General features: G+C 35.8%; 1 protein-coding gene across 1 annotated transcript in view; it reads left to right on the top strand.

Moving 5' to 3' along the window:
• LOC107725343 (receptor tyrosine-protein kinase erbB-4-like) overlaps positions 1-12,604 on the top strand; it is a 170,597-nt gene that overhangs the window by 106,626 nt on the left and 51,367 nt on the right. Inside the window, exon 3 of the mRNA XM_016534581.1 lies at positions 7,052-7,238. Coding sequence (XP_016390067.1) covers positions 7,052-7,238 — 187 coding nt within the window. The remainder of the gene's footprint in view (positions 1-7,051; positions 7,239-12,604) is intronic.

Consider the following 12,604-nt stretch of genomic DNA (forward strand, 5'->3'; position numbering starts at 1 on the left):
CACCATTATCTGTCTGTCTGTCTCTCTCTCTTTCTCCCTCCCTCCCTGGAATGGACACATTAAATAGATCAAAAGTGACAGTAAAGACATAATGTTACAAAATATGTCTATTTCTAATAAACGTTTTTCCTGAAAAACGTTCTATTTATCAAAGAATCCTAGAAAACATATGTATTAAGGTTTACACAAAAATCACAACCACTGTTTTAAAAATGGATAATAATAAGTTGTTTCTTGAGCACCAAATCATCATATTAGAATGATTTCTGAAGTATTATGTGACACTAAAGACTGGGGCAATGAAGCTAAAAATTCAGCTTTTTCATCACAGGAATAAATTACATTTTAAAATATATTACAGTGGAAAACCTCGTTCTTAAATTGTATTAATATTTCACATTACTACTGTTAACTTTACTGTATTTATGATCAAATAAATGCATCCTTATTGGTAATATTCTTTCAAAATCATACAAAAAAACGTACTGAACCAAACTTTTGAACGGTAGTATATACTGTACTGACAATTTTCATCTGGTCATTCGCTGCATACTGCAAAAACGTCTCTAGGTTACGTATGTAACCATGGTTCCCCGTAGGGAACGAGACGCTGCGTCGAACGCTTTGGGAACGCCCTCGGCGAGACACCGTACTGAAGCCTGTGTGAAACACCCCGCTCGTGACGTCTCGCTTCGCTATTGGACTGATTTCACACAGGCTTCAGTACGGTGTCTCGCCGAGGGCGTTCCCAAAGCGTTCGACGCAGCTCGAGTTCCTGAACGGGAACACCTCTTGTTCACAATTTTCATAGTGCATACAGCATGAATATCATAATAGAATGGAAGTATGCTGTTTCAAATATACCCAATATTTCAGTGTATTTTGAATCTCTATCGAAGTTGTATGTAGTGTATTGTGATTCCTCCCCATAGCTGTTATTTCACCCACTAAATGTGTGCTGCTGTATGGGCATGTCCTTTTCCAAGCGGTAAATGAACCAGGATGTAATTTTACTAGAGATGATGCTACTTGACTTCTGCACCTCTCATTTACAGATGTAGAATTTCACTACCTCCTCGCTAACACTAAACCCTCTAAAATCACTTCAGCCTGACATAATGTGCCCAGTGAGAAAGAGGAAGGGTTCAAGAGGGCTTATGGGAGAAAATGGTAATTGTGTCTGTGGGCTAATAGCACTGTCTCATTATCCCACTGCACTGTCACTGTAACATTGTCGGAGGAGAGAGTTTCAGCGCAGCCACGAGCTCACTAACATTAGTGTAATTATAGCTTTTTTTTCATGGGAAATTAACACATTGTTAGATTAAGTGTCTCTTCACCTTCTCAAAATTGCTATCACAAGCTCATAGCGTATTAGTGTTTACTAATTACACATTTTAACTTTGTGCTTGAAATGCCATGAAATAAAGGCCATTTTCATGGCTCTGTGGACATATGTTCAACTTACTTTCGTGTCGTAACTTTTTTAGTGTGGAGTCTGGACTGCATCAAATTTCAGTTTACGAACACAAGGAGAGAAACGGAGAGTGTTGCCGCAGTGCTCCATCTTTTATACACTTTATCCAGTCATTTATTGTGAAGCATAGTACAGTAATTCCATCAATAATATAACTGTAAGACTTCCTAAATTGTTCAAAGAAGGTATAGGTTTTCTTTTCTTCTTTGGAAAGGAGTGTTTCAAAGATTTGTGGCAGTTTGAGAATCGACAAGATTAGCAGATGATTTTAAACGGACAATGTTTGACGACACACACAGAGATTATTGGAGTATGATTTACTAGAAAATACTTTTGTTTTTAGTTTGAGTTAAGAAAAACAACACTCATACGAAGTGTGTCCGTTCAGTTTATACATGGCTATCTAAGTCTCATTACATTCACCAGTGTTATGAAATGATCTCTGAGGTTAAATGAATTCCTCACAGCAATTATAGACACCTGAATATTATAACAGCTACACGAAAAGCGCTGACAATAAAAATGACCATAATTGAATGCACAGCATTCATACGAATGATAGTTGAACTGTGTATCTTAATCTGTCATATTAGACAATATTGACCCTGGCATAGACGAAGCTGAAGTGTAATTAATTCTAAATCAATTACACAGAATCTTTTTCTGAAAGCTTCTTGCCCTGCAGATTGATTTTAGCACAGAGTCAATGTAGTAAAGCCATTTCTTGGTTTAAAAAAAGATGAGTTTTTCTATGAATCACATTCAGTGTAATGCATTTAGATTCATAGCTATTTTCCAAAATGTAGTTATGGTTTATCATTCACAATATGCCAGCTCTCTTCTCCAGTGGTTAAGTGATTGCTGTTGTTTGTAAAGATACTCGTAAAGGTCATGATTGCTATTTAAATGAAGGTAATGATCGTCTGAGATGCCGAGCGCTAAAGGAAGTCCCATTATTTGAGTTATGGAAGACCAAACTTTGCTTACAACATGCATTGTTATTAAAATGTGTCTTCAATGCTGCTTAATTTAGCCCTTCAATCTGTTTTCCTTTATGGATTTTTAATATTTGCCAGTGAGAGCTAGTTTCAGGCAAATATGTGCAGTGTCATATAGCTTGCCACATGGAGTGGAACAAACAGATTGCATTTAACAATAGCGATGACATTTATATTGTGTTTTTCTTCAGTTTGAATACAGAACAGACAGTGCCTGCTCATAAAGACGCCTTCGCCACATTCTGTCATCTAAAAATGGATGATTGTGACCCTGAAACTCTTCCCACTTCTCACTGCGGGGTTCTGTCAACTACCCTCCTCATTCGCCGTCTCATATCTCTCAACGAAAAATGATCTCCTGCCACTTTCTCGCTTGTAACTGGAGTTGTTTTGTTTGTTCTGAATATTCTCCTGTTACTTCTGTTGCCGTCTCGATCAAACAAACAAAAAAAAATGCTCTCAATAAAGATGCCAGCAAACTTTCATCATGCTTTCACCAAAGACAGTCAAGTATTTGAAACGAGACTCCAAATATTTATTATTTGCTGAAGATGGTTTACTGACAATTTCAGAATTATTATTTATTTTTTTTATTATTTTTTTTTTTGTATCTTGGAAGACTGTGGTTCTCTTACATTTAAATATCAATCTAGTCTTTGATATTTCTCCTAAATTTCCTTAAAAATAATTATAGGCCCAAATGAAATAATTGTGGACAAAATATAGAGGTATAAAGTGAATGTGAATAGCAGATATTCATATTGAAATTTCTGAAATTGTATGCAAGATTACTGGGGTAGCTGGGAAGCTAGAGACTTATTTGACAGTATTTATTAAATCTCATTGCTATCTAGGCGAAAACAAGTGATTAAAGAGCTTAAAAAGCTATTACAATAGGACTTTTTAAGTAGTTTATTATAGTACTTTTTATATAATATAAAGTTATCTGAAATAAAGATGAATAAACTCTAAAACGATGAATAAACTCCATATGGACTTATTAAAAACAACAAAAACAAATGAAAAATAGACTAAAGGATTTATATACTAAGACTTACTAAAATTAACACGGAAGCAGAAAATATAAAAATTAAATATTAACAAAAACTATAATAGTATCTTACTGATACTAAAATAAATAATTGTATGCAATTAATATACATGTATATAATTATTTATATATTATACATTATAATTTTCAATGTTTCTGAAAAATATAACAGTTTAAAATAAATAGTTTTGTGCCCATTCCTAGACATAATAATAATGACCACACTGAAAGTATTATTGCTCCTTTACGGCTAATAGGTTTGTGATGCATGATATTGGACAGCCTTGTGTGATATCAGTATTCATATGGTCATATAGTGTGTGTGAGTGTGTGCGTGTGTGTCCTTTAGAGATCACTGCATTAACATTTACTGCGCCTTTGCATGCGTTCCTGTGACTTTTCTCCTGGGGAGTGCATAGACAAAATAGAGTACTTTTAGTGTGAGAAGGAACAATTAGCATAGTGCATACTTTCCCTGATCTCAGAGCATGTCCAGATCTCTCAAAAATATATCTGAAACATTTACAATGACTGACATGCTGCTTTAGAAACATGACCCTTAATCCAGACAGAATCTGTATGTTGTACAGTATTGTTTTATTGAAAGGTATACCAAAACCTATTATATCAATATTATTTTTTTTCTTTTGATTATTTTTATTTTTATTTTTTATTTTTTTGCCTCTGTTGTTGTGGTTCCCTTATGAAAATTTACCACAGTTCATATCACAAATTTTAGTCTCACTGTGGTACTTGTAAAATTTTCATAAGAGTTTTTGTTATCCTTGAAAACAAGACTATGCAAGGTAGACCCACCAACATTGATTTTCCGTATTATAAATACTCACAGCTGCTGTGTTTATGCTTATTAACATTTAGCGAAAGAGGTGCTAGTTAACATGCGGTTCATTGTGATTTGACATTATTCAGAGTTACGCCAAGCTCCTGTTTAAAAGAGCAAAACCTTCACAGGCATATTAAACAGCTTAAACCTCATTTAGCAATGAATTGTTTATTGTTTACTGCTTGCTAAATTAGCATGAATCAATTATGAATTGTGGCACAGAACTGTAATTGCAATTGAATTAGCCTGTGTTTTTAAGAAAGTCTATTAAAAAAAGAACTATTCTATTAAAAAATTATTTTTATTTTTATTATTTATTGGCAGCTAAAGCACTGGTCCAGTGAATTTTTAATACCAAAAGGGCAAGAAAACAAATTAGTGTCAAAGTAAACAGTGTTATTTGAGAAGGTTGTGAAAAGCAAAGTAATCCTTTAATTAAATAAGGTGAATTAGAAGCAAATTAGAAATTCTGCCCATGTCCTGAATGTGTCAGACTCTGTTCCGTGTTTTGTGGTTGTTTTCCTCATGTGCCTTCCTTTCCCATGTTTAATTTGTCCCAGGTGTTTCCCATGATGTTTCATTGCTCCCAGGTGTGTCTCGTCATCCCCTCCTCCTGTGTGTATAAATAGTGTTCCCTGTGTGTGCTCCAGCGTCCGGTATTGTCTATGTCTACATGTATTGCGTGAGTGTTCCTTTGTAGTAATTAAACCCATTTGGATTGATGTACTCCTCGTCTCTCTCTGTTCCTTGCTCCTCAGTCCGCTCAGCAGTGCACCCGTGACAGAATACCAGACCTAAAAAGTAAGCGGCACCCCCTCTGCCCGTTTTGATTTCCGGTTTTTGAAAGTTTTTGCTTTGTTGTTTTTCCCGTGCGTTCCTCCACGTCCCCAAATGGAGGAACGATTAATGTTTATCGCGTTGGCTCAGGCGAGCCCAGACCCCATCGTCTTTGCAAGGGCGTTCGTGCCGCTCGCCCTCACCAGCTCCCTCGAGGGGGATCAGTCCGCTCAGCAGTGCACCCATGACAGAATGCCTGTGTAATGTTTTGGTTTGTTCGATAACAGAAACTGCTGATGACAATAACAAAGTTTGCATATTTAGTAGTGATATTTGCTAATGCCAGAATCACCATTAATGATGTGTATACTTAGGGTTAGTTATTTGGACAAGAATAAATGTATAAGTTACCAAACCACAATATTGTGGCATTATACGTTACAATTTAAAATACAATATAAAAATCTACTCTGAAAAATGTCATTCACCAAAAAAAGAAAATTTACTAATAATGTACTTATTATCAGGCCATCCAAGATGAGCTTTGAACAGATTTGGAGAAATGTACCATTACATCACTTGCTCACCAGTGGATCTTCTGCAGTGAATGGGTGCCGTCAGAATGAGAGTCCAAACACCTGTTAAACCCTTACAATAATACAAATGTAATCTGCACCACTCCAGTCCATCAATTAATGTCTAGTGAAGTAAAAAGTTGTGTGTTTGTAAGAAACACATTTATCATTAAGGCGTTTTAACTGCAAACCATTGTTTCAAGCTAAAATACAAGTATTTAGTGACAAATTTCTCGTCTTAAACAGGAGACAAATATGCACCATTTATAAGTCCAAAACAGTTTTAAATAAATATGTTGGTGGATTTTGATGTAAGAGGACAACAGAGGACAGACTTTTTTCTGGTAGGAAGTGTTATTATGGATTATGGGTGCGCACTTTGGCCAGAAGTTGCAGTTTAAAGTTAAAATGTCTCAATAAATTTCTTTCTTACAAACATGCAGCTTTTCGCTTCTCAAGACATTCATTGATGGCCTGGTGTGGTGTGGATTACTTGTGGATTATTGCAATGTTTTTATCAGCTGTTTGGACTCTCATCCTGACGGCACCCATTCACTGCAGGAGATCCATTGGTATGCAAGTGATCTAATGCTAAATTTCTCCAAATCTGTTCTGATGAAGAAACAAACTCAAACTGCATCTTGGATGGCCCGAGTGTGAGTAACATTCAGCATTTTTTTTTTGGTGAACTATTCCTTTCATTTAATAAATATGTGATTTGTTGTGTAAGTGTTCTGCATATGTGATTTCTTTGAGCTAAACCCTCAGTAGAATCCTCAAAAACATATATTCAAAACATATTAAAATTCATATCACAATTTTTACACCCAGCCGTGGACCTTGAAGTTCTGTTTGAAATTTGTCATCGTAATGATCTTTAGCAGTGTGTCTCTGCAATTCCAGTGATCGTGACTGGCAGGTGACAGCTGTTGACGTGTGCTTGCTCAGCTCTTCAGATGGATTTCCGTGACTATAGTTCCAGTGTGTGTGTGTCCGATCAGTACAGCTATATCACATTTGCTTCTTCAGCATGAAATAGACCTGTCCTCTGTGCCTGCTAATGATACGCAGTATGAAACCGTGATTGGATGTCAACATGATTGATGTGGGTGTGGAGAGGGAGGGTCCAGCGCTCTCTTGGGCCATTATCTCTTCAGATTATATCAAGGCTGTCTGATGAATCGACTAATAGACTTGATGATGAAGTTTTGGTAAAGCCTTGACTAAAGGACAAACTACATCCTTGAACTATCTAAAGCAAGTGGCTCATGGGAATCACCTGAGACTGTAGTATGCGTTTGTTTAGTGAATTTCTTTGTATCTCCGCAGTCCATCCGTGAGGTGACGGGTTACGTGTTGGTGGCTCTGAATCAGTTCGACTATCTTCCTCTGGAGAACTTGCGGATCATCCGAGGCACTAAACTGTATGAAGGACGATACGCCTTGGCCATCTTTCTCAACTACAGACGGGATGGCTACTTCGGCCTTAGACAACTCGGCCTCAAGAACCTGACAGGTATAGTCTGTTATTTATTTATATTCTAACCTATTTCTTCAAAAGTTCTATAAGATTCTACCCTGAAAACATTTACACAAAACAACTATCCCAAAAAAGTTATTATTATTTTTTTTTACATTTGGCACAATTTCTTTGCTCAAATAAAGCTAGAATGCTGCAGAACGGCAAAGAAGGCAGGAGTTTTTAAAAATTGATGTTTTTTTTTCACTTGAAATTTCATCTTAAAATGCTAAGATGCTTTCTTGGATGTTTTTTATTTAACAGTCAACACTACCATTTAACGGCTGGTGTCAGTAAGATTATATATTTTTTTTCCTGAAAATTCAGTATTCATACTTTTATTCAGCAGGGATGCATTTAATTGATCAGAAGTAACTGCAAATACATTTATAATGTTACAATTGATTTATATTTAAAATAAATGCTATTTTTAAACTTTCTATTCATCAAAGAATCCTAAAAAAAATGTATCACAGTTTCCACAAAAAAAAATATTAAGAAGAACAACTGTTTTCAACACTGGTACAGTTGAACAGTAGTGTGTATGCAATTACTGGATAGAAGAAAATTAAGACCTGTTAATTCATTTTCCATATTATAATTTGGCTAGTGTTAGTGCAGAATGTTTGTCTAAATGGCTAGTTAATATACTAAAGTTTATTTGTGTACTCTTTTAAGGTCTGTGTATGTTGTGCTCTTAGTCTAAATTAGCATTGCAGGGACTTGTGTATTTGAAAACATGCCTGATAAGATTGGCGCTAATAATGTCTTTCATGCTGTGCAGAGCGGCGGCCATGATAATCATGTACATCACAAGATGTCTCTCATACAAATTAGCCACTCTTCATTATGTGACTGCATTTTATCTTATCAGTGTATTGTGTTTCATTTGAGCATGTTTTACAGATGACATCTAGCTTATTTTATTTTTTTTCTCCAGCCTTGCTTGGTGGCCTCGTAGGGCGACTTTCTTTTACATCTTATACCATGCAATATAGAAACTCATCTTAGAACAATATTTCCAGATCCCTGTTGGGATACAAAAAAGATATGGAGGGAAACAGAAACAGATCAATGAGCCAAAAAGCCAACAGACAAATAAAAGAAGCTGGTGGCACCTCACAGCAAAACAGCCAGAGGTGTGATAATGCTTGTCTGACTTCTGATGACTCATGGACATGCAATAGAAGCCCAGAGGAGTCCGGCAGGTGGTACAGGGTCACAGTACATGAGGGAAAGAAAGTTAAGACAACCACCGACATGTCCAGTAGGCATCTTGCATAATCATGTATTATTAATCTCAAATATGGCTTTAGCACTTTAATGGCTGATTAAACAATATCTTGGTGTAGAGATAAATAAAGCACTGACAGTCCGGGTACGCCGCTGCCTTCTTGTCTTCTTTTCTTAGCTTCTTCAAAGATATTTCTTTACTTTTATTGCTGCTCTCTTGATTGTGATGAGGTGTCAGATGGCGTCTTTGAATGACTGGGGTATGAGGTTACAGAGCTTGTCTTTGAGTACTTCAGGATTCAAGAATCCACACAGTTTAACTGCCACAAAACATTTTGTCAGGCTTAAAGGGATAGTTCTCCCCAAAAAAATGAAAATTCTGTTAATGTTGTGTAATGTAATGTGACATAATTTTCATTTTTGGATGAACTAACACTTTTAATTAGCAATACGAGGATAACACATGAACTTGATGCTGACATACCTGCATTGGGGGATTTTAGGGTTTTTGCATCCTTTATGGTATAGAATGTCCCTGCTGGAAAAAAAAACAAAAAACGAATTCACTAATTAAAGATGGTCTTCCACCCTGTCCTAGGTCTTCTTCTGTTTATCTGGCAAAGCTGGTGTTTTGTTGGCTTAGCTGGGCAACTAGCTGAAAAGTGCTCAAAGCCCTTCTAAAACCAGCCATCAATAACCAACCTAATTTGAGCAGATATAACCAGAAAACTGTTTAAGGCTGAGTTTAGTCAGTTAAACATTGGTGCAGTTTTCAGTCTTTGATTCTTTGATTCAAGTCTTTGATTCAAGAAAAGGAGATCTGCAGAATGGAAAAGAAGGCAGGAGTTATTTTGACTTTGATTTTCAAAAAAAAAAAAAAAAAAGTATTTACAGTAATGCACTTACGATGGAAGTCTAAGGAGCAAAGCATTGCTAGGATATACATGCAAGTGCACACTGATTCAAAAGAATGAATGTCTTTAAATCATGTTAGCCACACATTTCTGCTTTGAAACCCCCCAGAATGTCTTACTGCAGACTTTAAGTGCATTACTTTAATCACTATTTTTGCTTATTTTTTTACAATCTGAAGGACAAGACTATAGGCCTATTATTTATTTACCAATGAGGCTGTCGATAGTGGAGCATTCATTCAAATTAGTTAGTGACTCTTTACAACCACAGTTAGAAATGTGCACTAGAATCAGAATAACTTTTATTCTGCACCTAAAAGCTTGCAAACACAATGTTCCAGCACAGTGTTGCAGAAAGATGCACAGTATTTATGATACTGCAACAGAGCCCTTCATAAAAGACAGTGCTGTATATCATAACCCCTATTATAAGCAAGAAAATGCAGCAAAAGTTGGCTGGGTTGAGTAATGGGAAGAGCTGCACATTTGAGGTAACGGTCGTCTTTTGAATTCCTCGCTAAAGTCTTTGAATCATTTTTTAGGATTGAATTTATCTATTTCTTGCAGCATTGCTGGCAAAGTCTGATTCTCGAGGCAACGGTAGCCATGTTTCTGCAATTTTCAATATGAGTTTTAAGAGATGAAAGTTGTTCTTCAGCCCCTTGAGATATTCAGCACATTGATGATGAATGGCTCCTTTGATTTTAGCCATGTGCTCCCCTCTCATGGTTCCTGTACATGGCTCTGCAGCATGATCAATAGCTTTCATAAGCAACGTATGATACAATAATGGCTGCAACCTTATTTTCTGTGGTCCTTCGATCAAATGTTCTTCTTTTTTTTTGATTATGTCCTCATAGATGACCTCTATAACCATCAGTTACACGAAGGGCGGTTTCATCAACCTTTTCGAATCTCAGATGATAGGATTTCATGCAGCGTGTTGTCAGGAAAGAGTTCAATAACTGAGTGGGCAGATCCCTGCATGTAAATATTTCTTCATCTTTCACCACATGTGGCCAAAGGTTATTGAATAAGAAAAAATCAAGGATCAAGTGCAATACTCTCAAGCACTTGTTCAGTTGCTTGAAAATCAAGGCTTACATTACACAAACTCATGAAAGAAGTGTTGCTCATAGACAGCAGATTCTTGAATTACACTCCAGCAACAAGCCAATATGTCTCATTGTGCACCATGCAAAGCAATTAGACCATTATGCAGTATGCATACAAATTAAAAAGCATTACTCAAATGATTCGTTCATCTTAGATTAAAAAAAAAAAATCTGTTTACAGTGTATCTGATTTATTTGCTTATGTTTTTGTCTTATTTAGCTGCATTAGACGCCACTATTACAATAACGTACTGTCGATTACAACACTGTTCCAGTATGTACAATGCATGCTTTTCCAATAGACATTTGTTTTCTTTTTTATCATGAAACATTGCCATATGAAAACATGCACCAGTCCTTTTAATGTAAAAACTATGCATTATCTTTCTTATGAAAATCCCCCCAAATGGATTTTCACTGACCTGTTCCTTTATGAACAGTCATTTTTTCCTTTAAGAAACAAAATCTTAAATTCTCTTCTGATGAAAACAGCTGTATTTACTTTACTAAAATTAATTACATTGAAATCTAAACTTGGTTGTTTTCTGAAGGTTTGGGAGTTGATTTTGGTTGTGTTTAACAATTATCAAACTTATTTACACCTACTCTGAATTTGTTATTCTGATGAAATACAGTATGATTTGGAAACCAGTCTGAAATGTAAATCCTGAAAATGTAAATGCAAATGTTCCACTTTATTGCATGGTTTTTTTTTGTATTTATTTGATGGTTTTTATTTTTTTTTTTCCGTTTTACAGTATTTTGAAACCTGTTGAGTTATTCCCTAAAGCTTTGCCATTTAGTCTAAGCCATGTTTGCTGACTCCACAAGTCCACCTTGTCTAATTTATTCATTATGTTAGACAAATCTCCATGCAACCTAACACTTTGTGCCCTCATATGTATGCTTGTGCACATCCCCGGCGGTGTATTAATGCAGTAGCCTTGAAGTGAAGCATGCTCGCCGCCCACCCCCACAAAGCCTCTTGGGCTAGCATGTCCAGTCCTCTGCTCTCCTCCACACAGCCTTGGCTGCTCAGTTAGTAAACTCTTTCTTGCTTCTGAGCTTCTGTCCATGAACCCAAGGCTGGGCCTTCGTTGTGTTGACGTTTTTGATCCAGCTGTGCCCCTGTATTGTTCAGCTTCTTTGCAGACTCTCTAGACAACAATCTTGTAGACGAGTTTCAATACTTTTGTGAACATGTTTTGCACTGAAGAGCTGCTGCTCAGATTTTTTTACAAGGTCCCTTATGCAGTGTCGTTAACTGTAACTTTATGCTGTGCAAAGTGGGTTGTGAGGGTCATTTCATGCTGACTTCCAAAAGAGGAACCTTATTAGGAAAATTGCTCGGCTAAAGTTTCAATGAAACATACTGTAGGTAGTGACAGGTCTTTTCTTATGTATTTTGATGTACATCCAAGTGTAATGTGTTATATAAAAAGAAAGAAAAATACGGTGGGCACTTGGTTCCATGCATTGGTTGTTGATTGGATTTTGAGATGTTTGTGCTGCACTCAAAAATGGAGGTAGATAAATGTGAACTTGAAGAGATGAGAACTAAATGACTGAAGAATCCTGCATCATTAGGAAGAAATGTGTTGTTTCACCGGAAGATCCGGTTATGGCATTTTGATTTATTTATTTATTTATGGAACATAAATACATTTATTTATTTATTTATTTATGGAACATGCATTTGGAAAATAGGATGAATTTTTATGCCATGCTGTCTTTAATGATGAATCTTGTTATCTTACTAACTAGAGAAGTTGGGTAGATTTTACGTCAGTGACTGTTTAAAGTAAATACATCAAAACAAAAAAAGAAAAAGAAAATGCATTAGTCATGCCATATATGACTTTCTTATGTGGAACACAAAATCATATATATATATTTTTTAAGTCTAAACAGTAAAAGCTAATGTGGTTCATTGTTTTCACCTCCAATTGATTACCATTGTATGCTGCATAAATAAATAAATAGTTGATAAATTGATAGTTGCTAGTCTGTTGTCTCTGCTGTTTTGACAAAAAAATTATGAGGGCGTTTTTTTTTTTTTTTTTTTTTTTTTTTTTTTTTTTTTTTTTTTTTTTTTTTTTTT

This window comes from Sinocyclocheilus rhinocerous, unplaced genomic scaffold (assembly GCF_001515625.1).
Source record: "Sinocyclocheilus rhinocerous isolate Xijiao unplaced genomic scaffold, SAMN03320098_v1.1 scaffold1386, whole genome shotgun sequence".
In the NCBI taxonomy this organism is placed as follows: Eukaryota; Metazoa; Chordata; class Actinopteri; order Cypriniformes; family Cyprinidae; genus Sinocyclocheilus; species Sinocyclocheilus rhinocerous.